Source organism: Silurus aristotelis, assembly GCF_946808225.1.
Source record: "Silurus aristotelis genome assembly, chromosome: 12".
Lineage (NCBI taxonomy): Eukaryota > Metazoa > Chordata > Actinopteri > Siluriformes > Siluridae > Silurus > Silurus aristotelis.
In genome coordinates, this window is record NC_139585.1 from 13234533 (window position 1) to 13260871 (window position 26339).

Genomic DNA, 26339 nt, shown 5'->3' on the forward strand with positions numbered 1-26339 from the left:
TGGCCTACTCTTTCTCTCCATATTGGCAGTGCTGGGGGGGTCTGTGCTGCTTTCTTTCTCCGACTCTCACTGCACTCGTTCTACCACTCTACAGCAATATGTCTCTGTGAGGTGCACTAAGCTTGGCAAAGGAGCTTGTATAGAGTGACCCCTACCTTTTCTGTGTGGTGCATTTTGTATACTAGCTCCAGATAAATTTGATAGGGGTTATGGCACAGGTGGAAAAGCCACAAAGTTGCTTGTATTCTGGCAGCACTTGAATGCAGAGTTAAATTTTGCAGGATGACGTTATTTAGAGGTGTTTGTATAAAAAAATAAAAATAAAAAAAAGAAGCAATGCAGCCTAATGTGGAAAGTGAAAAGTAAAGGAAAAACACTTACCATTTGTGTAGGGGTTAGCCACTTTTTTGTTTGTCATTACTCGTGCTGTTGCATTATTAACCTGAATGAAATATGATCCAAAATGTTAGAAGATATAAGAAGAAAATAAAGGTACACTAACATGCAAACATTGACTCTGTACTGTAGTAGAGGACAGACAATGCAACTTCTGTGTGCACATACAAATGGACCATGCAAGAGCAATCCAGAAAGAAAATATTTTTTATGGCATTCTCAATGAGTAAGGGTGTCTGTTTTAAATTCCCTGTAGCAACCTTATGTATAACATTGTCCAGTGGCAGTCCTGGAGATTTGGAGCTCCGCTTAGTTCCCTTAAAGTAGTGGTTCTCAAAGCAAAGCCAGAAGCTCTGAGATTTTAATATTCCGTTGCAATGGAAATAAAATCACAAGCCACCAATTTCAAAGTCATTATATTTATAATTGATGTAGTTTAGTTTTTAGCCAGATAATTGTATTGTATAAGATGACTCTGATTCTCAAGAACAAAAAGAATAAAAAAAAATACACAAAAAGTAGTCCTATACTGTAGTCTTACCTTTCACTGGAATGTTCAGGAATTAAACATCCCAACATGTTACTGCACACAGTTTTTTTATTATTATACTTTGCTAAGCAACATTTAGTCTACTCTAAATTTAATAGATATAAGATTACTAAATATATAAATCCCCTCAGATTTAAGACACCTTTTTTCGAGAAGAATCACCAAACTGTGTCCCTCAACAGAAACAGGTCACCCCTGGTGTAAGTGCATATTATCAAACATGCGCTCCCTCAAGGCAAGAACAATAATCATGAGCTCTAAACTGAACCTCAAGATGAAAAACAAGTATTTTGTCTGAGCTCAGCTAAACAGTATGCGACACAGAGAGCGAGAGCATTTTACAAAGGCGGGGGCTGCTGTGGGAATTCAAACATGGCCGATGGCAACAAGAACCATGTTAGTATTTCACCCTCGTGTTAATTAGCGTTAATAGCTTTCCTTTCCACAGGGCCACTGGAGGTCATTTAGCTTTAGGAAACAACTGGCCTCGACTTTCCCTTGATATATAGGCCTTGGTATTGTTTGTACGTTATGTGAATTATCTTAATTGCCCTATGGAAAATCTTAATAGGCTTGTGGAAAGCAAGGATGTGAGAGAGCCAGAGAAAGAGAGAGGGAAAAAAAGACAGTGATAATGCTGCATGTGCCCTAGGGAGTGTGGCATATACAAGATATAAGCACTGGCTGTTTGAGATAAACAGCTGAGATTTAAAACATTGGCAGCACTTTGATTTCCCAAGATGAGCTTAATTAAAACATATACTAATCCTGGCATGCACTTATATGTCTCACGTCTAACTACCAAAAAAAAAAAAAAGAACCAAACAGCTCCTGAAACAAGTTTGCACATGTACAGTATACGAGGCTGCCATGATGAAACCTGGAGGCATTTTGAGCACTTATATATCAAACAGCATTTCTGATCATACATAATATTAAATTTATTTAGTGTTTGAAGGTATTAATAGCATTACAATATTAACAAAGGTCACATGACCATAACACAACAGATGTAATTTTTTATAATAACATCCTGCATTTACCAAAACAAACACAAATGTTTTTTTCAAGCACACATACATACATGCATCATGCAAACTAGCAGGCAGAGTACAGTATTAGGAGTGCAGAATAAGAGAAAATGGCAGGCAGGAAGGTAGGAAATTAGGAAAGCACCTCAATTTTGCGTCCCTCTACGATTGTACCATTTAGTTTCTCCCTTGCACGGTCTGCATCTGCACTTGTTTCAAAAGTTACAAAACCAAATCCCTAATTGTGATAGGAGTGGCCAAAACAAATAAAGCAAGTAAGGAAAAGAGACAAAGAAAGGAAAAAGACACAGTGTAAGCTGAGTTGCAAGTGGGAAATGGTAAGCATTAGTCACAGGTGAACTTTCAACCAAGAAGTGATTCAGAGACTAGAAACTAGAAACTACAGATTCTACATAAAACTTCAAATAAAAAACTACAGTGGCATGGAAGACAACTTGAGAAGCAAAAAATGTAATTTATGTATATTATGTATGACTTTCACTTTACTAGTTTAATTTACATTTGCTGTACATGGCCACATGCTTATTTGCAAACATGCTGATGATATGCTGTATAAACCTATAAAATATATTTAAAAAAATGATTCTATGAGAGCGAGAGAAAGAGAGAGAGAGACCAAATACTCTTTTCATCTTTCTCCTTGGCTGCTGTCGGCTACAAATTATAGTCAGCCACAGCCCAAACACCATATCCAGTGCCTGCTATTAGACATTCATGGCAAGTGCTTGGTTCAAGCTCCAATCATTTAGTTTGTATACACTGCACTACATGTATAACATAGTAATTGCTTTAAAAAATAATTCATAGGAGACACTGGCAGCAGGCATGATCTCATACATAAATACAATACCTTATTCTACACATTAAATTTAAAAATAAACCAACAAGTTTCATGAATCCTGCTACCAGATTTAGAAGCAGTGTTTTCTTAAATTAACATTATTATACTGAGTTAATTAACACGGTCAAACTAAACCGATTGGCAGAGGGAAGAACTCTGGTAAGAGCAACTCTCTCTGGATAATGAGTCCTCTACGCTTTGCAGTTCTATCCGGAAGAGTGTCCGTCTGGAAGACTGCTTTTACATATCCCTAACAGCTAATACATGAGATTTCCAGGACCCGAACAGACAAGTTGGTTCAAATCAGTGTATGACAGCTCTAAAAGGAGAATCACTGTGCACTGGTCAGACACTCCATTGAATTATAACTGGGTGAGTTGACACTAATTTAGCTGAAACCCCTCAGTTGTCTGTGTGCACAGCTACCTTTGAGCGAGTGGGACTTGGCACAGCGCTATGTGCATGTGTGTGTGTGTGTGTGTGTGTGTGTGTGTGTGTGTGTGTGTGTGTGTGTGTGTGTGTGTGTGTGTCTGTGTGTGTGTGTGTGTGTGTGTGTGTCACTTTGTGGCTGCCGTGTGAGAGCTGTAATTACTCGACTCATGAAGGGAAAGGGGACCTGTGTGGAAAGAGAGGGATGAAGTGACAAAGAGCTGCTCTTCCAGCTGACTTACCTTAGAGCCCCGCTCGTTAAAAATAATTTCCACATCTAAAATTTTCCCAAATTGCTGCAGAAAAAAAGAGAGAGGGGAGAAGGAAAAAAAAGAGAGAGAAGAAATGGAGTAATTAGAACTCATCTCTTTTACACTTTGTCAGGAAACTTGAGCACTTGATTGCATAGCTAACTAAAATAGAATACTCACTACTCAACAGAGCTACTTCCATAGTAGAGACGCTTCACAAGTCACTCTCTGCTGAACTAATATTGCACACAGAAACCGAACTCAATATCAGTGACCAGTCATCAAAATGTGCTAAATGAGGCCAGCTGATATGACTGCACCTCTGTGGAGAGTCCTGCCTATGTACTGTAGAGGGAATGAACCGGCTATTCTGCTGATAAGTAAGAAAATTTCAAAAGAACACTACAACGCTGTGTATGCACCAGTGCGCTTAATGACACACAATGGCTTGTTATTTTCTATGGTGTTCACCCTGATAAAACAAAAAAAAACAAAAAAAAACAAACCTGGATGAAACCATAAGACAACATATTTCTGGCAAGATTTAACACCCACCACCTCCTCTCAATTAAAAAGGATAATTGGATGTAGAGGAGCCATCATAGCTGATGATAAAACATGTATTTGTTTATTATTACCATGACGAATACTGTCTCTGTAATTACGTGTCACATTGGTTATTATTTTCCAGCCTTTTGCAATGTGCATCTTTATCTGATGCCCCTGAAATGCCCAATCCCTTCTTTTTATTCGCTAATTAGAATTAGGGAGCATGTGCTGACCACAGACAAGACACAGCTGAGATGGTTTTTTAGACGAAGCGTAGAGTTTATGGATTTGCTGCTTGGATGCCTACCAGAAGAAAACCTCTGAACATTTCACCACGATTGACACTTGATTTGGATCCTCACAACTTCAATCAGGGTTGTACTATTTGGTGTATAGCAACTTTTTTTTGTGTGTAAAAGGATGTGTCAGGCCTTAAGGTAGAACTATGGGAGGGGAAATTGGCCAGCCGATTCATGAGACCTAATAACGGCCTCTATTCAATGCTTGACACTAATCTTGGTTGGACTTGGTTAAACATGTCCACTTTGCGATGATATTGCAAGCTGTTTTGTTAAAAAAAATTATAAACATGGCTTTGTCAGCAAAGGCACAGTCAGAAAACAATATTTTCTTGAACATTCCACTCAAGATTCTTGTTGGGGGCTAGCGAAATGTTGGCAGTAAGTTTGGGGTGGTTAATCAAAGCTCTGAAATTTGTGATGTGTAGGAAAAAACTATTCTGAGCTACAGGGTGACTTTTCTGTGTTTTCCTACACTTTGTTGGTCGCTTGTAAGAGGTAACAGGCTGGCATACCGCATGCATTTTCTCTAGGGACAAGGGACCTAAGGATCCTATTTAAGTGGTCTTGCTTTGGGGATCATTATGGAACACTGCAGAATGAAAGTGAAACCTTAAGTTCCTCTAATGGGTGGAATGAAAGCAGGTTTTAATTGCTCTCTACAATGGCCATATTATTTCATTAAAACTAATTACCCTGTCAAGCAGGCCACGGCAGCTTCATTCCAGCACAACAGGAAAGAAATGGGCCTTCCAGGCACTGTGCGGCTCAATGGGATTGATCGAGGGCCCGGATCACTAATAAGGTTAAAAAGACCTGCCTTTTATCCTTCCAGCCATTGGGAGAGACTAGCACCAAATTTGTATGTGCATGTGTGTGTCTTTATTTGAAGTAAGGAGGGGATTTTGTCAACAAATTTAGAGCATGGCTCTAATCTTAACTGACTCTGCATGTGCTGGGAAAGAATAGCTAGTTTACTGGCGAAAGTGCCAATTTCTGTTCAGCTTAGCCTGTTACAGGTCCTTGCCTCTATCTTCTCCTCTTGCTCCTCCAAGCTAATTTTCCCCAGTCCAATTCAAATTTCTGAGCAGAATCCAAACAATTGCTACTTGACGCAAATACGTTCCATTTGTTAAAATTATGGCATTTTTTTCCCTCCCAGAAACAGCATCAAGCATGTCCAATTGGATCTCAGTGTAAAGTCACTTTCGACCACAGTCACCATGCTGAACAACATATGTGGATGCTAATGGTTTTAATTCACCCTAATGGGGTTACGACGGTCTGAAATATTTCCCCAGTGAAGACTCTCCCACACACTATTGGTGAGTGCTCCCGCTGCAGACCCATCAAAATGGGCTTTGCCATCCACAATCACCCAAAGGCAGACAGATTTCACAGCTGCACAGGTGAAACCACAATCATTGACAGACTTCAGAAGGGATTGTGGGTGGTTCTCGTATCGTAAGAGTTGGCAATCCAGTCAAGCCATTTGAGGTAGATTACCAAATATATCCACTATGAAAGGTTGAATATATGGTGCATAAAAACAAGTCATCAGTGTATAAACCAATCTTTAACACACTAAATCCACAAAGCTTCGAAACGAAGAAATTAGGAATAAGCAGGCATCATTATAAAGCCATTATACAAACCCTTTAGTAACCTGAGGAAACCATATGGTTCCAATCTTCTTTCAGGTTTTGTAGATTGCAGGTAAAGTACAGCCTGCTGGCGGGTGGCTAACTATTGGATTGAGTACTCAAACATCTGGGTGTCCACTAGGAATAACTTGCTTTCATCTAGGCTATGGAATATCAGTCTGTTAATTGGGCTTAATATGGAATTAGATGCAACACTGAGCTTTTCTCATTATTGTCATGATAGAACTTCAAAGTGCTGTTGGTGGCCGTCTTCACTGCCTGAGTAGTTACAGTTTAATGAAAGCTCCTCAGGCGCTGGATGTTTGGAGTCGCAAAAACACACACACAAGGCGCTGGAGTGGAGAATCTGACATTTCAATCACGTTCGAGCAGCTCCTGTGTGGAATCGCCAAGGTGGTGCTTTAAACCCCATTTTATTCTCCAACATTAGGCCCACATATCCATTGGTGTAATTGCTTTGGATGTCTTTTTCTAATTATAAAATTAGGCTCAAATAAGGTTGGTTAATGAAGCCTGTTTAATTTTCATTCTTTGTTTGACTATGTCCCATGCCAATGTACTCATGTGAAAATAGAGTCATCAAATTAGAGGTTTGAGAATCTAAATTGAATTTTCATTCCTCTTGGATGAAAAGATAAAAAAAGCCATCTTTCCACTAAAGCACAAGATTAAGTCTTAAGATGAGATAATTTAATATTTCTGTTCAGCTTTGATTGATTTTGCTGCTGGATGCCAAATGGTCTCTTCTTGGAAAAAAAACGGCTTGTACTTTGATGAAGGTCTGCACAAAAAAATTCAATTAAATAAAAAAAATAAAATATCCTGGTGAAAGTCAGGACATAGCTGCTGATGTGGCTAAAATTAGGTTAATTTTCTAGACAAAGTTTATTTGAAACATAATTTATATTATTATTATTATTATTATTATTATTATTATTATTATTATTATTATTATTATTATTATTATTATTATTAACTGCTGGACTAGATGTGAAATATTCAAAGTATGAAAGGTTTGAAGCATGTTTGTAGTATTAAGAAACTGTTTTTCCGTTCTTATAGACTTAAGATATAAAATATTCTACAACATCATACATTTCTATGTTCTCTACTTAAAATTTAATTTGAAACAGCAGTGAGACACCTGAACAAACTTTCTGAAACTGGATGAGTTTTTGGGAGGTTTTAATAACTTAAAGAACTCCATGGCCTTGTTCTGCTGATATTTCTCTCCACTGGTCTGTCCAAAAGTCTTCTAGCCTCCCAGTTTCTGTGTTCATATACAATTCTAGAGTGGTGCACCATGCCTATCTATGTCATCCATTCCCACTAGTCTATCGATGACATGCAATAATTGTGCCCTTGGGTCCTTGCAAGATTTCACAGCAAATGTTGCAACAGCTCTTATACACACATAGGAGCTGTCAGCAAACAAGCAGCTAATGAGAACCCAACTCTCACTTTTTAAGTGCACTGAAAAGTCTCCACTGGAGGAGACCCTGCTCCTCACATCAATACTGGGCAGAGTGGAAGAGACGAGAAGCGAAGAACAACATCTCTCTAAGAGAGAACAAAGAGGGAACAGATGTTCTCCAAGTTCAGCACTCACTGTGAATCCACAGCGCTTCATCAGATTTAAAATGCAACTGTCGCTTATACTTTGCCTTAAGTAAACATTAGCTCTAGTTCTTAACAAGCTTAGACAAACAGCAATATGCTTTTTTTGGTCTCCTCCCAGTCATGTTTGTAGTTTCCAGTAACAAGCTGCCAGAGCACAGCATTTAGTTGCTTTCGCTCACTGAATGCTACTAATTTTAAGTCAAACTATAGTGTTGTCTCTCTTTGAGATGCATGCAAGGGTATTAGAAAAGGAAAGGGTCATATCAAACTGTAAAACATGAAGGCATAAGTATATACACATTTGCTGACTCGCACACACAGATGGAACAACAAAACCTTCTTCTGAGTCCTTAAAAAGCTAAACAGTTCTGAAAAAACTTTATAACATTTATAATGTCAAATATCTATTGTGTGTTAGTGACCACTAGTGGCAATGTCCAGGAAAATTAAGAAATGTGCAGAATAACACATAATAATAAACTAGATTTATGTTCTGATAAAAAACAACAAAAAAACTGGTTTTTATTTGCTGTATTGTGGCCAATTATTTTACTAACTTTTGCTTTTGCTTAGTGCCAAACATATTCAGCAAGGGATCTTACTGTGTTATTATAAATATACTCAAAGTAAATACAGTGGAACCTCGGAGCTCGCGGCCTCAGCGCTCGCGACCTCGCATGCTCGCGACTTTTATTCCGACCGGCGACTCTCATTCAGATCGGCTCGTGAGCAACCGCGAGCTGCTCAAAACGCTAGTTTTAACATTTCTAATCAAGGTTTATCTCAGTAAAATTGTCTAATAATTAAGTGTTATGGAGTGAAATAGTGTTATTTACTCATTTAAATCTTTTAAAAAAATTTTGTATAGTGTTCTTTGGGTTTTTACTGGGTTGGAAGGGGCGTATCAAAAGGTCGCGAAAATTCGGAACTCGCGACCGGTCTTGGTCCCTAACCCTCGCGAGCTCCGAGGTTCCACTGTATATAAATATACAGTAATTTGCTAAATTTTAAATATGTAAAAAAAAAAAAACAACACGCGTTTTAGCTTACATTTATAGAATCATTCAGACACGGAGAATAGTCTTGTTGATATGTTTGCTAAAATTCTTACATAACCTCCCATTATTTTATATTTAATCTGTAGTGGTCATTGTTTCCTCAATAATAATACAAGGACACACTGTATTACTGATGTGAAGAATAAGTTTAACAGAGAACTCGGCTGAAGTACATGGGTCTGGGGGGAATATTAGGGTGGCTGAATATATCTTAGACGAGATAATTGAAGCTTATCCTTGTCTAAATGTCAAAGTTGTTCTGCCTTTACCGGCACTGTTGTATTGACAGCGAAATGATTACAATGAACAAAGCTATTAAATATTTCTGTTTATAGATGACTGACAGCTTTGGCTCTACAGTATAATGTGAGAAACTATCCTAGCTGCGGGCATTTATTTAATGAGTGTAGTAAATCGTTGGTGTTTTCTCAGATGACAAAAATGTGCATTATATTCAACAGTGATCTGTGTTTGATATACTGTATGGAAGTAGCTCAGTGAGTGATTTTACTGTTGGGCTGAATGAACATTGCCTGCTTCAACGCTGTAGGAAAACTAATGCTGTGTTCATGAATCCAAGTTGTTATTCTGGGTTTTGTACACACACAGTTTTGTCATTCCTCATATCCTATTGGTGTGGGTTAATATCTTTCCTTTCAAGAGCGAAGGAATTTACTTTGGCTACTTCTGTGATTGATCTGTTTTACACATTGGTTTTAAGCCTGTAATGTAAGGTCCAAAAGACTAAATGCAAAAAAATGATATAATACTATAGCTATTGAACCACACTGATGAAATATGTATAAGGAAAGTTGAAGTGTTTCAGTGGTTACTGATTTAAAAAAATATTTGTTATGCACTAGATGTCTTTGCAGTTCACGTTATTGTATGGCTGAGCAGAGATCCTTACCCCAAACATTTGCCGGAGGTCCGGGTCACGGAAGCGGAATGGAATGTTGGAGACATGTAACCGCTTGGGCTGCTGCTTCTCTGAAGAGTCTGAGGGTTGGAGTTGGAGCTGCTGGGAGCCCTCTGTCTGCGCCACCTCATCTGCCTGCAGGAGAGAATCACACCCATCTTAATTATACAGCTCTGGGATAGGAAAGGTGTTCAAACAACTAGCCTTCTTATTCCAGGCCACATAAAGGAGGTACAGTATGAGGAGAAGAACATACATATGGGGAGAGGGAGCGAGAGGAAGGGATATATATATATATATACAGTGAGGAAAATAAGTATTTGAACACCCTGCTATCTTGCAAGTTCTCCCACTTAGAAATCATGGAGGGGTCTGAAATTGTCATCGTAGGTGCATGTCCACTGTGAGAGACATAATCTAAAAAAAAAATCCAGAAATCACAATGTATGATTTTTTTAAACTATTTATTTGTATGATACAGCTGCAAATAAGTATTTGAACACCTGAGAAAGTCAATGTTAATATTTGGTACAGTAGCCTTTGTTTGCAATTACAGAGTTCAAACGTTTCCTGTAGTTTTTCACCAGGTTTGCACACACTGCAGGAGGGATTTTGGCCCACTTCCTTCACACAGATCTTCTCTAGATCAGTCAGGTTTCTGGCCTGTCGCTGAGAAACACGGAGTTTGAGCTCCCTCCAAAGATTCTCTATTGGGTTTAGGTCTGGAGACTGGCTAGGCCACGCCAGAACCTTGATATGCTTCTTACAGAGCCACTCCTTGGTTATCCTGGCTGTGTGCTTCGGGTCATTGTCATGTTGGAAGACCCAGCCTCGACCCATCTTCAATGCTGGAAGGAGGTTGTTCCCCAAAATCTCGCAATACATGGCCCCGGTCATCCTCTCCTTAATACAGTGCAGTCACCCTGTCCCATGTGCAGAAAAACACCCCCAAAGGATGATGCTACCACCCCCATGCTTCACAGTAGGGATGGTGTTCTTGGGATGGTACTCATCATTCTTCTTCCTCCAAACACGTTTAGTGGAATTATGACCCAAAAGTTCTATTTTGGTCTCATCTGACCACATGACTTTCTCCCATGACTCCTCTGGATCATCCAAATGGTCATTGGCAAACTTAAGACGTGCCTGGACATGTGCTGGTTTAAGCAGGGGAACCTTCCGTGCCATGCATGATTTCAAACCATGACGTCTTAGTGTATTACCAACAGTAACCTTGGAAACGGTGGTCCCAGCTCTTTTCAGGTCATTGACCAGCTCCTCCCGTGTAGTTCTGGGCTGATTTCTCACCTTCCTTAGGATCATTGAGACCCCACGAGGTGAGATCTTGCATGAAGCCCCAGTCCAAGGGAGATTGACAGTCATGTTTAGCTTCTTCCATTTTCTAATGATTGCTCCAACAGTGGACCTTTTTTCACCAAGCTGCTTGGCAATTTCCCCGTAGCCCTTTCCAGCCTTGTGGAGATGTACAATTTTGTCTCTAGTGTCTTTGGACAGCCCTTTGGTCTTGGCCATGTTAGTAGTTGGATTCTTATTGATTGTATGGGGTGGACAGGTGTTTTTATGCAGCTAACGACCTCAAACAGGTGCATCTAATTTAGGATAATAAATGTAGTGGAGGTGGACATTTTAAAGGCAGACTAACAGGTCTTTGAGGGTCAGAATTCTAGCTGATAGACAGGTGTTCAAATACTTATTTGCAGCTGTATCATACAAATAAATAGTTTAAAAATCATATATTGTGATTTCTAGTTTTTTTTTTTTAGATTATGTCTCTCACAGTGGACATCCACCTACGATGACAATTTCAGACCCCTCCATGATTTCTAAGTGGGAGAACTTGCAAAATAGCAGGGTGTTCAAATACTTATTTTCCTCACTGTATATATATATATATATATATATATATATATATATATATATATATATATATATATATATATATATATATATATATATATATATATAGAGAGAGAGAGAGAGAGAGAGAGAGAGAGAGAGAGAGAGAGAGAGAAAGAGAGAGAGAGAGAGAGAGAGAGAGAGAGAGAGAGAGAGAGAGAGAGAGAGATCTATGAACACCAGTGGCACATTACAAATTCCCTTTGCCTGGCCAACATTTGTATGTGGCACTGAAGATTAAGGAAGCTGTCAGGAAATGTGGATACAGATTTAAAAGAAAATACCTCTGACATGTTGAGACCAGAGGATTCATTTACTGAGCGGCAGCCTATGAAGACCTGAGGGGACGAGAAAGAAGAGGGGGACGCTAGTGGGAGTCATCAGGCTCAAAGTTGGTATGCTCATCTGTCCATCATAGAGAAAAAATAACCACCATTGTGCTCTAGGATGGACGGCAGAGTGTGACACACATTTGTCTCATTTCTCACCTGCCCAGCTCCAGCACTGCATCCCTCCCCTCCATCCCTCCTTTTCCCCTTCCCTCTCTCTGGGTAGATATTGAGCAAATGTCACAGTATGTATCACAGCATGTTTGCATGTGTAAATGTGTCATCTGGGGCTTTTGTTGTCTGATGTGACATTATTCCACTCGATTCTGTTTGTGCTGCACTTTCACAGAGTCATTTGGTACATGGTAATGTATGGCCCTGCAGACCCTGAGCGAGCCTCAGGCAACAGTAGCTACAATGCACAAGGTGCAAAAAATATATTATGCATCGACTTTAAAGAGCGCTGTTTTGATTTCAAATTAAACAAAGGTAAAACATTATCTTAGCCAACACATTTGAGACACAGTCATAACTGTCACCAAGCAAATTGATGAGCAAGCTACAGTAAGCGCAATTTAGCATCTGACAGATGAAAGCAGCATATGAAGGCACTGATCTTCTGAATGGTCATTAATTTCAGACTTATCTTGTTTTGGGCCTGTTGTGTGCAGACATGCTCAGTGGAGGAAAAAGCATGTTGAGCAGAGAAGACAAGCAGCCTCCCTTCATGTGCATAATGAATTAGAATAACATGAGGAGAGCAGATGAAAAGATGATGTCAGCTAAACATCCCCAGGATTAGCAAGATCAATGAGAGAAAAGTGCTGAAGGCAGCTACATTGGGCTTGGCCATGGTCGGCAAGATGCATAGTTCTTTAGAAAGAAGAAGAGAAAGAGTGAGTAAAATGGGTAGGGTCGAGGGGTGAGAGGAGGGGTAATGTTATAATGAAAACATTCACAAGGAAATGTAGAGATGGATAGAAAAAAATCTAGTGGGAAATACAATAATATCAAATATTTATCTAAAGTAATAGATTAGCATATATCTATAAATATAGACCTAGAGAACAGGAGCAAACAGAACTTGTGTGCCTGTGTGCATCAGGTCTCATGTCATATACAGAACTACAGTGCTAGTTGATGTATGTTGAGATGCCTCAGAGACTTAAAACAAACACCTGACATCTAAAGCAGAGATCAGTCAGTGGACTCAGTACTACATGAACTAAGGGCCACAGTGGGGGGTCAGACCCGATGTGTTACACACAGAGAGGCTTCATACTAAGATTTTGACAAGCAGTGAATGGATGGACTTGACTCTGATAGAGGGGAAACAAAGCAGTTGGCATTGGGTAATACCCTTTTGATGTTCTTATGTGATTTAATTTTAAAGTAAATATAAAATTTGATCTACCTTTTAAATTGTATTTACATTTACAGCATTTGGAAGACACATTGAACTTACAGGAGTGCTTTGTGTGGTAAAAATGGAAAGCATATCCCCATGCCAGTGAGGCAGATTAAAACTGGTCACAGTTTGAAGACGCTAAGTGGCAACAAGCTGGAGATGATATTTATATATACTCGATGTGCACAAATGTTTGTGGACACCTGACCAAAAGAATGTTTGCTTTATGACCACATTGAGTCCCAATTAGCTGAAATAATAACTCATCTGAAAAGATGTTCCAATATAGTTTGGAGTGTTTTGAAGATTTGTGGTCATTCAGCCACAAGGGTTTTAGTAAAGTGATGGAGGGTGAGGAGGCCTGGGGTTCAGTAAGTGTTCCAATTCATTCTGAAGTTGTTCAGTCGGGATGAGAGCAGAGCTGTATAGCAAACCATATCTTCATGGGGCTTGCTTTGTACATAGAGCATTGTTTTTCTGGAACAGGATTGGGTTTCCAAATTCAAGTGAAGAGAAAATACTACTGCAGCGAGAGACATTCTTCACAATTGTGTGCCTTTGTGGGAACATTTCTAACAGGAGAAGAACTGCATTGCACTTGTCCCAAAACACTAATAAAGTAAGGTGTCCATATACCTTTGTTTTTTTCTCTTTATTTAAAAGTCAAATTTATGAATGTATTCCTTAAATGGTTTTTATAAAAGCCTTCAGTCTGCACGTCAGAACTCACACATACATGCACACCACCTGCTGGCCTGCATGTTATGTGAGTCACCTGATAAATAATGAAGATGTAATGAAATATCCATCACTATGTTTTTTCCCCTTTATGATTTTGACTGAGAGAGAAAAAATGAGCAAAGAGGGGTAAATGCAATTAACACCGCTTAGAACATAATGCTAACTGAAATGTAAAAGACTTTGAGCCGCAAGGCATTTCTTTTCTTTCGCTCATTACCTGAAAAATGATGCAGTACAATAAGATTTTAAAGTTTTACTTGCAAAAGGAAAAGGATTATTAGCCTTGACACACTGTGTCTTTATTGCCCAATCTACACCTCTCGCAATCTGCACCTACAGTAATTATAATACATTTTAATATTATCCTCTCTGTTCAAAATCAAACATATTAGAAATTTAGAATAGAATCAGTGCATCATATAACATTAAATGAAAGACTTTAAGCAGCAGTCTTTATAATGCTCAAATACCCAGAATATTTACAACCCTTAATGTCCTTTAGTTATCTCTCTGGGGAACTGCTTAAAGGTTCTACACATAGACCTATAACAAGGTGTTCCCCTAACAAAAAAGGCTCAAGGCTCAAGGCGTAAAAACATTATTAGTAAGTTTAAAAAAAACTGAATTATCTGATAAACCTTAAAGAACCCTTGAAAAAATTCCACTGCCCCCACCCAAGAGTGTCCAACATGAGTCTGAAGCTGCCCCAGTCTGCATTAATGCCAAAAGCTGGATTACATTACTACAACAATCACTCATAGAGACTGCAGCTTTACCATCGATTTAAGCATTAGCCATAACAAGAATCTTAGATGCAGCACAAAAGAAATTTACTCTCCTTTGGGGTGGGCTAGTCGGGTGGTAAATGCACTCTGCTTTGATAGCAGAAGGAAACACTTTCTGAAATCTCCTTCCAGTTCATTCACCTCTATTCACAGACCTGTACAGAGGTCTCCATGGTCAGAAAGCAGCTACCCTCTCTGACCTTCCTGGTGCTTTCTCTCCCCCTGTCTCTCTGGAATAAACCTGGGCTGGACTCCAACTCGAGACTCCAGCATGGCTGATTGAGGTTCTGCAGGTTAAACACATCACACACTCAGTGGAGTATCACACAGCCTTGCCGAGACAGTGACGGCTGCTTCACTGAACTCGCAGCAGCCCAAGCTCACCTGGAAATCTATCACACACTGCAGTGGTGTGAATTTCAGTGGACTGTCAAAAGCATAGAATGTCGAAATGTTAAAAATGTACATTTCTAACCTTTGCACAGAAACAATGCAGACAGCAAGCGTTCAGAAGTTCATGTAGGGCCGCTTACTTTTCCTCTAGTCTGAAAATGTCAGCCTCTTTTTTAGCAAATCAGCAAATTGTAATGCATTTCAGTTTATATTCAACACGAAAGGTTTTCATCTAGTGGAAGGATTCATATATTTTTCTGGTCAATATTAAAAGGGTTGCTTGTAAACCTGTAAAGCATTTTGCAAAGACTTGTCCAAGACAACTCAATGGGTTTCATATACTGTACTACTATACTATGCTTAGCTTGTTTCTTTATGTAATGTAATTAATAAATAATTCAAAGAGGCTGTCAATTAATCTGACCAGTTCATTAGTTAATCTCCTCAAACCAAACATGCCCCTAATATTTGCCTCCTATCTAAAAGAACCATTGTTTCCCACCAGTGTGGCATTATCCATCATTGATACTGTGCATCAATACTGGGCCTGTTGAGATAAAGCACACAGAACAACGCTAAACCTCCTGCCTGCACCAATGCGCTGGGTGTTTGGAGGATCTCTCAACTGGGCCTGTTGCGATAAAGCACTCAGAACAACAAATAACCTCCAGTCTGCACCACTGCACAGGGTCTGTGGAGGATCTCCCAACTAAGTGACATAAGCACAGCTGGGCAGATAGATGGGCCAAAAGGAGGTGCAATTAGCCCTTAGTGCCCCTGCTCCCAGGGCTGCACCTTCACTTGGGCCCTCTTTCACCATTCATCTTCGACATGCCATCGGTCATTCACATGCTCTATCTGCAGTTGCTCCAGCAAAACTTGTGCTATCCATCATGTCTAACAGGTGAGTGGTGCACCATTGCAGCTTCCCCATTAAAGAGCAGCTGAGCATGGCCACACAGAGCCTCCCATGCCTTTCTCACCCCAGTGGAGCTCTGTGCGATAGAGCTTTTGATTTATCCATGTCACAGAAACATACACCAAATGAGGTGTGAAGAAACGTGAATACAAATGTTTACACAATCATTCTTGCAGGATATCTCTTCTTATTACAAAGTTGCAGCATTTAATGCGCAAATTGCATTCTTTCCTTCCAGGTAATTTATTTTATAATTCCTTTTTTGCTTCTTGATATCATTATGTATCCTGTCAGGTGAGGATGCCATCAGTGACTTGAGACAGTTCCTGTCAATTTGAACCAACTCTTCCACTGACTGGATGTGCAATTCACCCAGAGTTGGTGGGTGACTATTTTAGAGTTTTACTGGCTGTTCTAAATAATCCATAAATAAAGAAGTACTCTATGGGATTGAGCACTGGTAATTTCTGCAGGACAAAGTTTCTCAGTGTTCCATCATTCCTGTCAAACAAGTCACACACAGATTTGGTTCTATAGACTCTGTAGTTATCTTCCTAAAATATACACAGAATGGGCGTATCAGATTTGTGTAGACACACATGAACTGCAGAGTTTGGCAAACAACAGGTGCTTCATCAGAGTGCATAACCTGATGACATTGTGCATTATGATGTTGGTGTTTTCAAATAAAAACTGTTTGGTTTGTTTATTTATTTTTCACCTTAAGGTAAGGAACTGGAGCTTCCATTTATCTTGTATATACTCTTAAAGAAGAGAACACATGAGTGCAGGAAACACACTCAGTCACAGTGATATAATCTTCTTTTGTTCATTCAGAAAATTCTCTACCTAACAAGGCACAAATGAAGTCAAGTGCTTCTCGAGAGGAGGTGACATTAAGTCAGGAGTTGGAGCAGAGAGGTAAGCATTCATGAATCCACACATCTATGATCTAATTAGCTCATTGCCACCTCTAAGCAGCCATCTATGGGGGGTTCATCTGTGCGATTTGCTTTTAATTTGTGTTAATTGAATGTTAATTATATTGCAGCTTGAGTGTGCTACATCTGTCTCATTCAGAGGCTGGGTTTCTGAGGGCGGTGCTCCCCTAGGTCAGCCACCGAGGTGGGAAGTAATTAAAAATGCTGAAGGTAACTTAGGCTGCTTTATCTCCATCCAAAAGACACAAGACACTGATGGTGTGCAAAAGCTTCCATGTGCTTTGGATGCTCTTCACTAAAATGTTTGGGAGGAAAATGCTCCTTCCAGAGAGTAAGCACACACTCTATAACCAGGGTAACACCTTCCTTCTAATTATTGTTACTTCAAGTGAAATAGGCAAAAATCTGTTTCTTTAGCTAACACTTAAAGGTAGATTATAGGAATACTCCAAAATATGGCAACTTTATGATCTGCAAAAAAAAAAAAAAAAAAAGAAAGCTTCCTGAATCAGTATTAAGTAGGTGCATTACCTCACTAAAGGTTTATGATTCCCCATTACCCCGATTAAAGCCTGAAACATAGTCTAACAAAAATGTAATACACATGCTGCTGTCAGGGATTATAAGTGTGCTAAATGATTTATTGGGTGGCAGGAATTGTCTACTTTATTGGTTTACCGTCTTCTGTCCAACACATTATCTGCATGCTTTAAAAATTACTGTACATAGCAGGAACGACAAAGCTATTATTGACTGGCTGGTTTATTTGACCTTAGCTATTGACACCAGCGTAAACATGCTCTAAACCTGAGTAAACCCAGCCATATTAATGCAGTCACATACAGGGCAGATCCCAATAAACATCTTCCTGTATACCCCCACAGTGTGAGAGAGAGAGAGAGAGAGAGAGAGAGAGGGGGGGGGGGATAGAGGGGGAGAGAGGGGGGGGGGGGGGGGAGAGAGGGGGAGAGAGAGAGAGAGAGAGAGAGAGAGAGGGGGGGGGGAGAGGGGGAGAGAGAGAGAGAGAGAGTGAGTGAGTGAGTGAGAGAAAGAATGACAGTAATTTGCTTAATGCTTAAAGTTCGTTCAATGTCTGGTGCTGGATTTTATATAGTGGACATCCCAAAAGTCTTCACATAAATTTAAATATCTGGCAGATTAACTGACGTTAAGATTTGGTTTAAATTTACGTGTAAGCATAACACTTATAATGCATTCTCTTTATGGTTCTTACAAGAATTGTTAAACAAACATGTTCAACAAACAGACCTGTGCTAAACAAGCATTTTCCTTTCATTAAATTTGTTCATAGGCATCAGTTCAGGACCTTACAATTACATGAAATTTATCATACACCCACACTTCTTCTTCAAGAGAAGAAGTCCCTCCCTTAATCTCCTTCCCATTCATCCTGTCATAAAAAGAGTATTAGTGTGTGTCTGTTGGTTGTAGGGCCTTAGTCTCGCTCATCTTGTTCAGTGATTTCTCCAACGTACACATTCAGTGTTATCTGCAAATCACTTTCAAAGTGCTCCGCTCAGCACTTTCACCCTTTCCAATGCCACTACAACCACATAATTGAAACTATCTGATTGGAAAGCTGCCAAACAGGTAGATTACATCCGATTAGGGTTAAACTGGTGCTACACTTAACGGGATTAGACTGAGATGCTTTATTTTTTGCCCCCCCCCCCCCCCCCCCCCAACACACACACACACCAATACAACTGAAGAAGGCAGTCAAATCTCGTTTGTCATCAGTATGTGAGTAAAGGAATGTGCTCTTCTAGTGTACTGTAATAGATGCTCAAGTTGATTAGCATGCAGTACTAACAGGATGTTTAATTCTGCTAATAAACATAAAGCTGAGGTTAACAATGTCACACCAATAAGACAAAATTCCACAGATCAATTGAAATATCACTGCTTGAGGAATGTGAGAATCAGTTTCCTTCCGTTGTGTATAATAGGCAAATTGTTTGCAATGTTCATCAGTGCAACCTGTTTCTTTCAATCAACAAACGATTTTGTCAAACTGTTAAAAAAATGTGTTTGCGTTGCTACAGTGCTCAGTTCATATTTTCTTTTACTTTTAGAAGTTTATGAACAAGTAATCATTTTATTAATTATTGAATTGATTTGGTTTGCTTTTGGAAGCTCTGATAAGTGGCACATAATGAACAGTGGATTGCAACATGAAGAACTCAAGTTCAATTTAAATCAATTCATAAAACTTTCTATACCAAAGTTTAGTTTAATCAGGGACTCTTGATAAATCTGTGTTTGCCTGTTCAAAGTGTAGCACTCTCTTAAAACAAGATCCAAATATTATGCTGACTTTCCTCTAAAGTAGATAGAACTGATAGATATTTATAGTTTATTTTGTAAAAATATTTCTCTCGTCTTTACTCCAGTGTGCCTTCTCTTATCTGATCTAACCTAAGAATATGGGCATGTATTCCCAGACCATAGCTCCATATAGCTAGACAGACATGGAATCAATAAGACCTAATATGCCTTTAAATCCTCAGCACTAATGTGAAAAAACATGCTTTCGCTCCCCCCTACCACCCCACACATCTCAATGACTTTCATGTTAGGTTGTCTGAACTTTCTGAGGGACCCCAGAAATCTACAAAGGCAAACCTTATAGAAGATAAATGGAAACTCCTCAAAACAGACCTTTATTATATCTAATAACCTGCAAGGAACTGTGGGCTTAATTCTGATCTTTTTCAGTCAGAATAAATATTTCTTACAGTGGTTGTAAGTGCTGATTTGGCTATTGCGGGCGGGTTTTGTGTGTGTGTGTGTGTTCCACAGAAGAACAAAAAAATATTTACAGGCAATAATACAGGAATGACAGCATACAACACTCCCAAAGGAATCAGGCATCAGAGTGACATAAAGATATGCATGCACACACGTGCCCACACACACACACACACACACACACACACACACACACACACACACACACACACACACACACACACACACACACACACACTGCATTTATAGTCTTTTATTCCATCATAAGCCTGCTATATATATTGGGTACTGTTATAGTAAGTGGTCCACTGAAATTTTCATAGAGTGGTAAACGGTTCCATGGGGTTTGATGGTTGGAGCAGTGGACTTCACGGTCATGACACAATAGATCAAACAGACAGTTAGGACTCTGTTGTCTGCTCCTGGGAGAGCATAAAAGAACTCAAAAGAACTCATATTCTCGTAGGTCTTCATTTCACACATTTTCTCCTTTCATGTTTGCCCTTTAAATGTGGTTTAACACACACAAAACACAGCAATCATTCACACTAATCTGTAATCATCCTGTAATCCCTCAGACCACTGAGAGCAGAACAGCACTTCTGTCATCTCGTTTCGGCAACAGAAAAAAAACAAGGAGTTGTGTGTTGTAATATAAACTGTGTTGTCCCTGGTTCTTTTATACCCCTTATATAGAGATTGTGATATCTGATAATATTTTAACTACATGCATCTTCAATTGTAGTCACATGCCCCCAGTTCGACACAATAAATTAACCTCAACACAAAACACAGAGTGTTTCAACAGAAAAGGGTACAATCCTATCACTGAGACTGTGAGTTCAAATCCCGACAACGTGACAGCAATCAGTAGCTGGGAGCCAAGGGAGCACAATTGGCTGTGATTTATGGATGGGAAGAATGACATGCTTTCCCTAACTCTCTCTTTTTGGTCAATCACAGTGATCCTGATTCATGTATGAGGAAGAGGGTAGTTAGCTCTTTCCTCAAAGTGTGGCCTGTGATGCAGTATGAACAACAGCTTGAAAGAAGTGTTTTGAGAGAAATGGCTTGTGGGTAGCAACTAGCAAGGCAGAAATTTACCAAATTTAAGAAAAATATGTGGAAATATAAACTCTATATATTAGACAGGCACAATCCTTGTTTATATTTTTAGAATTAATCTATAATCAGAAAAGGATTATGAAGGATATTTTTTGACATTTCTTTTTAATACAGTCATCATACAAGTGATGCGTGATGCATTTGGAGGGATTTTGTTTGTCAAACATGGCATGGAGAGATGAATATATTTACATTGGTATGACAGTTTAGACTGATGCCCAACACAAATTTCACTGTTCAGACCAAGGTTACACATATCAGATGTGTCTAAGCTTTCAGCAGGCAATATAAAGTGTGCCGAATTGTAATGTAATGCTATGTTCAATGAGATTGTTTCCTTTGATATCACCATTAATAGTTTTTTGGACAAATTTCGAAACAGATTTTGTTTAAGTTAGTTTTACCTGCACTAAGGATATACCTAAGTGGTCAACATCTTATGATAACTGATAACTTTATGGGAAATTGTGGATGTACTCACTGGAACGTTGCTGGGTGCTGTGAGTGAGGACGTGCTGTTCTCAGTACCGGTTGGATCACTGTGTGTCTGTGTGGTTGTATAGATAGTGAGGGCAGCAGCATGGTCAGGCACCGGGTTTGGCCCTGTGTACTCCTGCCCGGGGTGGGCATACTCGCCAGGCAGCCCGTTCTGAGGTGGCGGAGGGGGGTACTGTGCCGGGGCATACGGCTGGGCCATGGCCTCTGGAGGGGCTGGTGCCTCCTGGTTACCCTACAGAGAAAGAAAGATTGAGAGGGAGAGGTGGAAGAGATAAGGAGAAAGAGAAAGTAAGAGAATGATTTACAAATTCTAGTTTCAGACATACGTGTCACCAGCAATTCAGTGTAACCAAAAGCAACAGCTTGGCGGCAGCATCAAAAACTATCAAAGATAATAAGAGATGACAGAAGCAATCATGACTCTGTCTGTCTCAACTCTAATATCACATGATAAGAGGAAATATGGGTGCTAATTTCATGATCGTTTTGACAGAATACCCGGCAGAACCTGCCACAACTGTAACTGACAGATTAAGCCATGGATATGCACACTGAATATCCCCCGGCAATAAAGACACAAACCTGATCTTGATTAAAGGAACAGAATGGAGACAGTGATGTAAATCTTCAGTGTAAATTCTACTGAGAGAGAGTTCAGGGTGCCACAAACAACCTGTAGTCCATCTACACTTCTGCCATCCATGAATAAAACAGTGTGCCTTACGGCACATTGTAAGCAATATGTGATGCAATTTAGCATTTTTTATTTATTTCCAACACAGTGCTCTAAAGCAGCGGAATGGATTTGTGCATCATAGCAACTCTCTGGGCACATTACAGCATTGTCATTAATGGTCAACAAACTTTATTTTGTACCACACTGCTCAATGGATAAACATAACTGGAGTGATTAGAAATTGTTCTCCTGGCAAGTGCCATGTGACAAACCAATCAACTAATTTGTTTTTGATTATAACCTTTCAATTTAAATTACAGTTTTGGGATCCTAGCCACCCATTTGTCACTCCACAGTTCTACACCTCCTCATGATGGTCTCATTGCCTTTCTATCACATTCTACATGCTGAAATTCAATGAGTCTCTACCCCTTTATTTAGCTTGCGTGTGATATCTCTTTCCTCACACTGTCTCTCATTCTCTCTGTGTATCAGCACAGAAATGAGAGCAGTGCCTCTTTCTTTTCCTTCATTTCTCTCGACTGGAGTGGATGTAAATGAGACATTTCTTTTTCTCTCTCTCTCTCTCTCTCTCTCTCTCTCTCTCTCTCTCTCTCTCTCATTTGTTTTGACTAACAGAGGTACACAATGTTTTCTCATCCATCTGTGAAAATTAGGATACGCTAGCATTTCATTTCTCTTTTTTTGTCTGGCAGCTATTTTGGAAAATGTGCCTTTTTTATTTGGTCATGCCCTTGACTGTAGGAGTGAGCATGTGTGTTGACTGATGAGGGTTAATTTCTACAGTAGAGTGCAAGTCTGTGCATGCCCCTGTTTATGTGTTTGTTTGTCTGTGTTGACAGATGAGGGCAACTCTGTGGAGCGGAGTGCTGTTGTCAGCACAGGTGCGGTCGGGTCATCAGTACGCTCGTTGTGTGCGAGTGTGTGCACCTTGCAGGCGTACAAAGAGCAGCTTGCCTCGAGTGCCTCATATCAGGGTAGTAATATAATACAAATAGTTGGAGACAAGAGCTTGACCTCTGCTAAGCTGATGGCAAAGACAGGCAATAACACAGCATATAATCTGGAACTGCTGTATCAGGTTAATATATGAGGGGCACTCCTGATTAATTAACCTCATTGATGAGCGTGAAATACCAGGCTTTCTGAATCAACAGTAGTCACAAACTATTCCCTGCTGGAGCACAATAATTAACAGGTACGATGGGCAGATGGTAAAACTATGGATCCGAAAATAGCCCCGCATGCTTCTTCATTACATCATGGGTGAGATACTGTTTAAACCGAGTATAATGTCTGCAACATACCTCATTTTCATTAAGACATAATGGGCAATAAAAAAAATTAAGTTGTGAAGGCAAGCATTGCAATTTTTTTTTTTGATATCTTTTATCCAGGACCTGCTGCATTGTGAATGCCAGTGGAAATCAAGCTCGTTTTTCTGCCCTTTTGCTTGATTATTATTAACCTTTTTTTTCACTGACTAAGCAGCATTAGGCGGCAGCAGTGGGCTGCAGAAATGGCCTGCAGAAGGCTACAGTTTAATAGGAGTGGAGAGAATTGCATTAATGTAAATGTAGTGGAAACAATGAGAGGCCTGGCCATTGACATGTTGGCAAACAAATGAGACTGTCCTCTCAATTAGGGCCAATGCTCCATTATCCAAATGAAATACGCACTCGTCCATGACACGATGGCCAGGCATGGAAAGTGACTGAAAGAGAGTGAAAGACAAAATAAAGACAGTTCTAGGAAAAAACAGAGAGAGAGAGAGAGAGAGAGAGAGAGAGAGAGAGAGAAAGACCCTCTTTAATGGGTTAAGAAGACTTTTATTCTATTCATGATTGCACTTCATGCTATGAAACACTGTCTATGCACGACTTTCTCTACAAACCACAGCTTTATAGATTGTTGCATTTGTTCTTCAAATATTAACCAAATGCTTTTTTCACATTGTCTGTTTGCAGTATATTTTAAACCAGTGTTAAATATTGATATAAAGAACATATGTTTTTTTTTTTAAATATAAGGCAACCCAGCAAGAAATTATAAGAATATAGACATTCAAGTCAAAAACATCATAGTGCCTTTAGTAAGATGTTGAGTCACAGCAATTTTACAACTCTGTGGCATGACTGAAAGAATGAATGCTGTTCTCCCAAAATAGTGATGGTAGTGAAGAGCACTGTCTAATATGTCAGTTCAAGATCCGACATAGAGCTGAGATCTGCTGAGACCATAGACATAATTTATATATAGTGTACATTAAACTGTTTTCAGAGCTCTAACCACCGTTTTCCTCAGATTTTTGTACACACACACACACACACACACACACACACACACACACACACACACACACACACACACACACACACACACACACACACAAACACTTTATTTCACATCACAGGTGTGCATGCAGCCAAAAGATTTAAAAAAAGGAAGTTCTTTCTTTTATTTTGGCAGGTTGTGTTTTTACTGCACCAATGTGATTTGCCAGAAATTTCTAAACAAAAAATAAAACACTGTTCCCTCGAAAGTCCAAAAGGTCTTTGGGAACACCTTGTGTTGTTCACGCTCTGAATCATGTGTAGAACCCGGCCAATAGGCAGTCGTGACGTCATTGGCGGGTGGCATCTCGCAAACCAGGAAGCTAAAAATGGAAGCGATGGCAGCGACATCAGCTTCTGTTGTTCAGGTAAATGCTTTGTTTTTGAATATGTGCACCAATGGCTAAAAAGCAAACAAACTTTCGCATGTGTGTCCCTCTTTGCCCCTGTTTCAAAATAGGGGACACACACATAAGCTTTGTGTTGTTTGCTTGGGAGTAGAGCATGCTCAATCGGCTCTCTCGAGAAACATGGTTATCTGCACTCTTCGCTCTCGCCGCTTCACCTCGGTGAGCCTAAAAAAAAAAATCACTCTCCTCAAAGAGACCCCGAGGTGAAGCGGTCGTGGGGCTCGCAGGCCGACCTAGCAGAAGGCATGGAGCTGGATGAGTCCTCTACAGCCTCTCCTGTTGGGCCGAGCTTTCCCGGTGAAAGCACTCGCTTCGGCGGTCCCTTCTTCCGTGATGCGGAGCTCCGGATTTCTTTCTCTGAGGAAGGAGAATTTTTGGATGCTAGTGAGCCCACGGACTCCTCACAGCCTGTGCTGTTCGAGGAGCTCCTGGAGGTAGTGACACTCTAGAGATAGCTTGGCCCACCGATAAGTGGTAGCAAGGAGTTCCCAGCAATCTGGATGAGCTTTTCCAGCGTCCCGCGGCACAGCCTCCGCCCCCGGGCCTACCGTTTTTTCCCGGCCTACACAACGAGGTGTCTTGGTCCTGGGAGACCGGCTCGTACCTTTCCCCCGCATTTGTTATACGCGATTATAGTAATGTTCTGGGAGTGCGGCTATGGGGAGATACCCAGGGTTGAAGAGACGCTAGCTGGCTATCTCTCCCCAGGTGTTGCATCACTAAAGGCGCCAGTATTGCCTTCTAAGCAGTTGAAATCCACTTCGGCTTTAGTGGGCAGGGCTTACGCGGCAGCAGGTCAGGCCGCAGGCTGCCCCCACAGGGTGGGTGTGTTGTAGGCATACCAGGCTGACATGCTGCAAGAGTTGGACGAGGGCTTTAACTCTGGGGCTGACAACATTAAGGAGTTACATCGCGCTGACAACCTAACCCTTAGAGCCACCAAGGAAATGGCACGGACCGTCGGTCGCTCAATGTCAGCCTTAGTAGCCACGGGATGGCATCTCTGGCTCACTCTGTCAGAAATTCCTGACAGGGACAGAGTTTTTCTGCTGAATGCTCCGATAGCTACTTCTGGCCTGTTCGGTGACGAGGTAGGGGCGGTAGTCGACAGGTTTCAGGAGTCAAAAACGCAGGCAGCTTTCAGAGGTACTTTTCCCTCCGTTTGGAGACAGAGAGTTCTTCCGAAAGGGTAATCCGTTCCGTACTATCAAGGTCTCACCGCGAGCCCTTCGAACTTTAGAAGTATGGAAAGAACCTACTTTCCTGTTTTAAGGCCCCATCCTGGGAGCTCCTTGTCGTCACATGACGATAACAACAAATGCATCCCTCACAGGGAGCCCAAGGTCGATGGGACAAGTCACATCTTTCATGGCACATAAACTGCCTGGAGATAATGGCCGTGTTCTTGCCACTGGAACACTTCCACTGAGACCTGAGACGTCG

General features: G+C 40.3%; 1 protein-coding gene across 9 annotated transcripts in view; it reads right to left on the reverse strand.

Moving 5' to 3' along the window:
* The window catches only part of rbfox3a (RNA binding fox-1 homolog 3a), a 340119-nt gene that overhangs the window by 25416 nt on the left and 288364 nt on the right, over nucleotides 1-26339 (reverse strand). For 6 of the 9 annotated variants that reach the window (XM_083556151.1, XM_083556156.1, XM_083556154.1 and 3 more), the window contains 5 exons: nucleotides 21440-21688; nucleotides 9620-9763; nucleotides 3511-3564; nucleotides 2123-2215; nucleotides 382-442 (listed from right to left, as the gene is read on the reverse strand). In XM_083556151.1, the coding sequence (XP_083412277.1) occupies nucleotides 382-442; nucleotides 2123-2215; nucleotides 3511-3564; nucleotides 9620-9763; nucleotides 21440-21688 (601 nt within the window). The remainder of the gene's footprint in view (nucleotides 1-381; nucleotides 443-2122; nucleotides 2216-3510; nucleotides 3565-9619; nucleotides 9764-21439; nucleotides 21689-26339) is intronic. The other 3 variants (XM_083556155.1, XM_083556157.1, XM_083556153.1) reach the window with 2 other exon arrangements.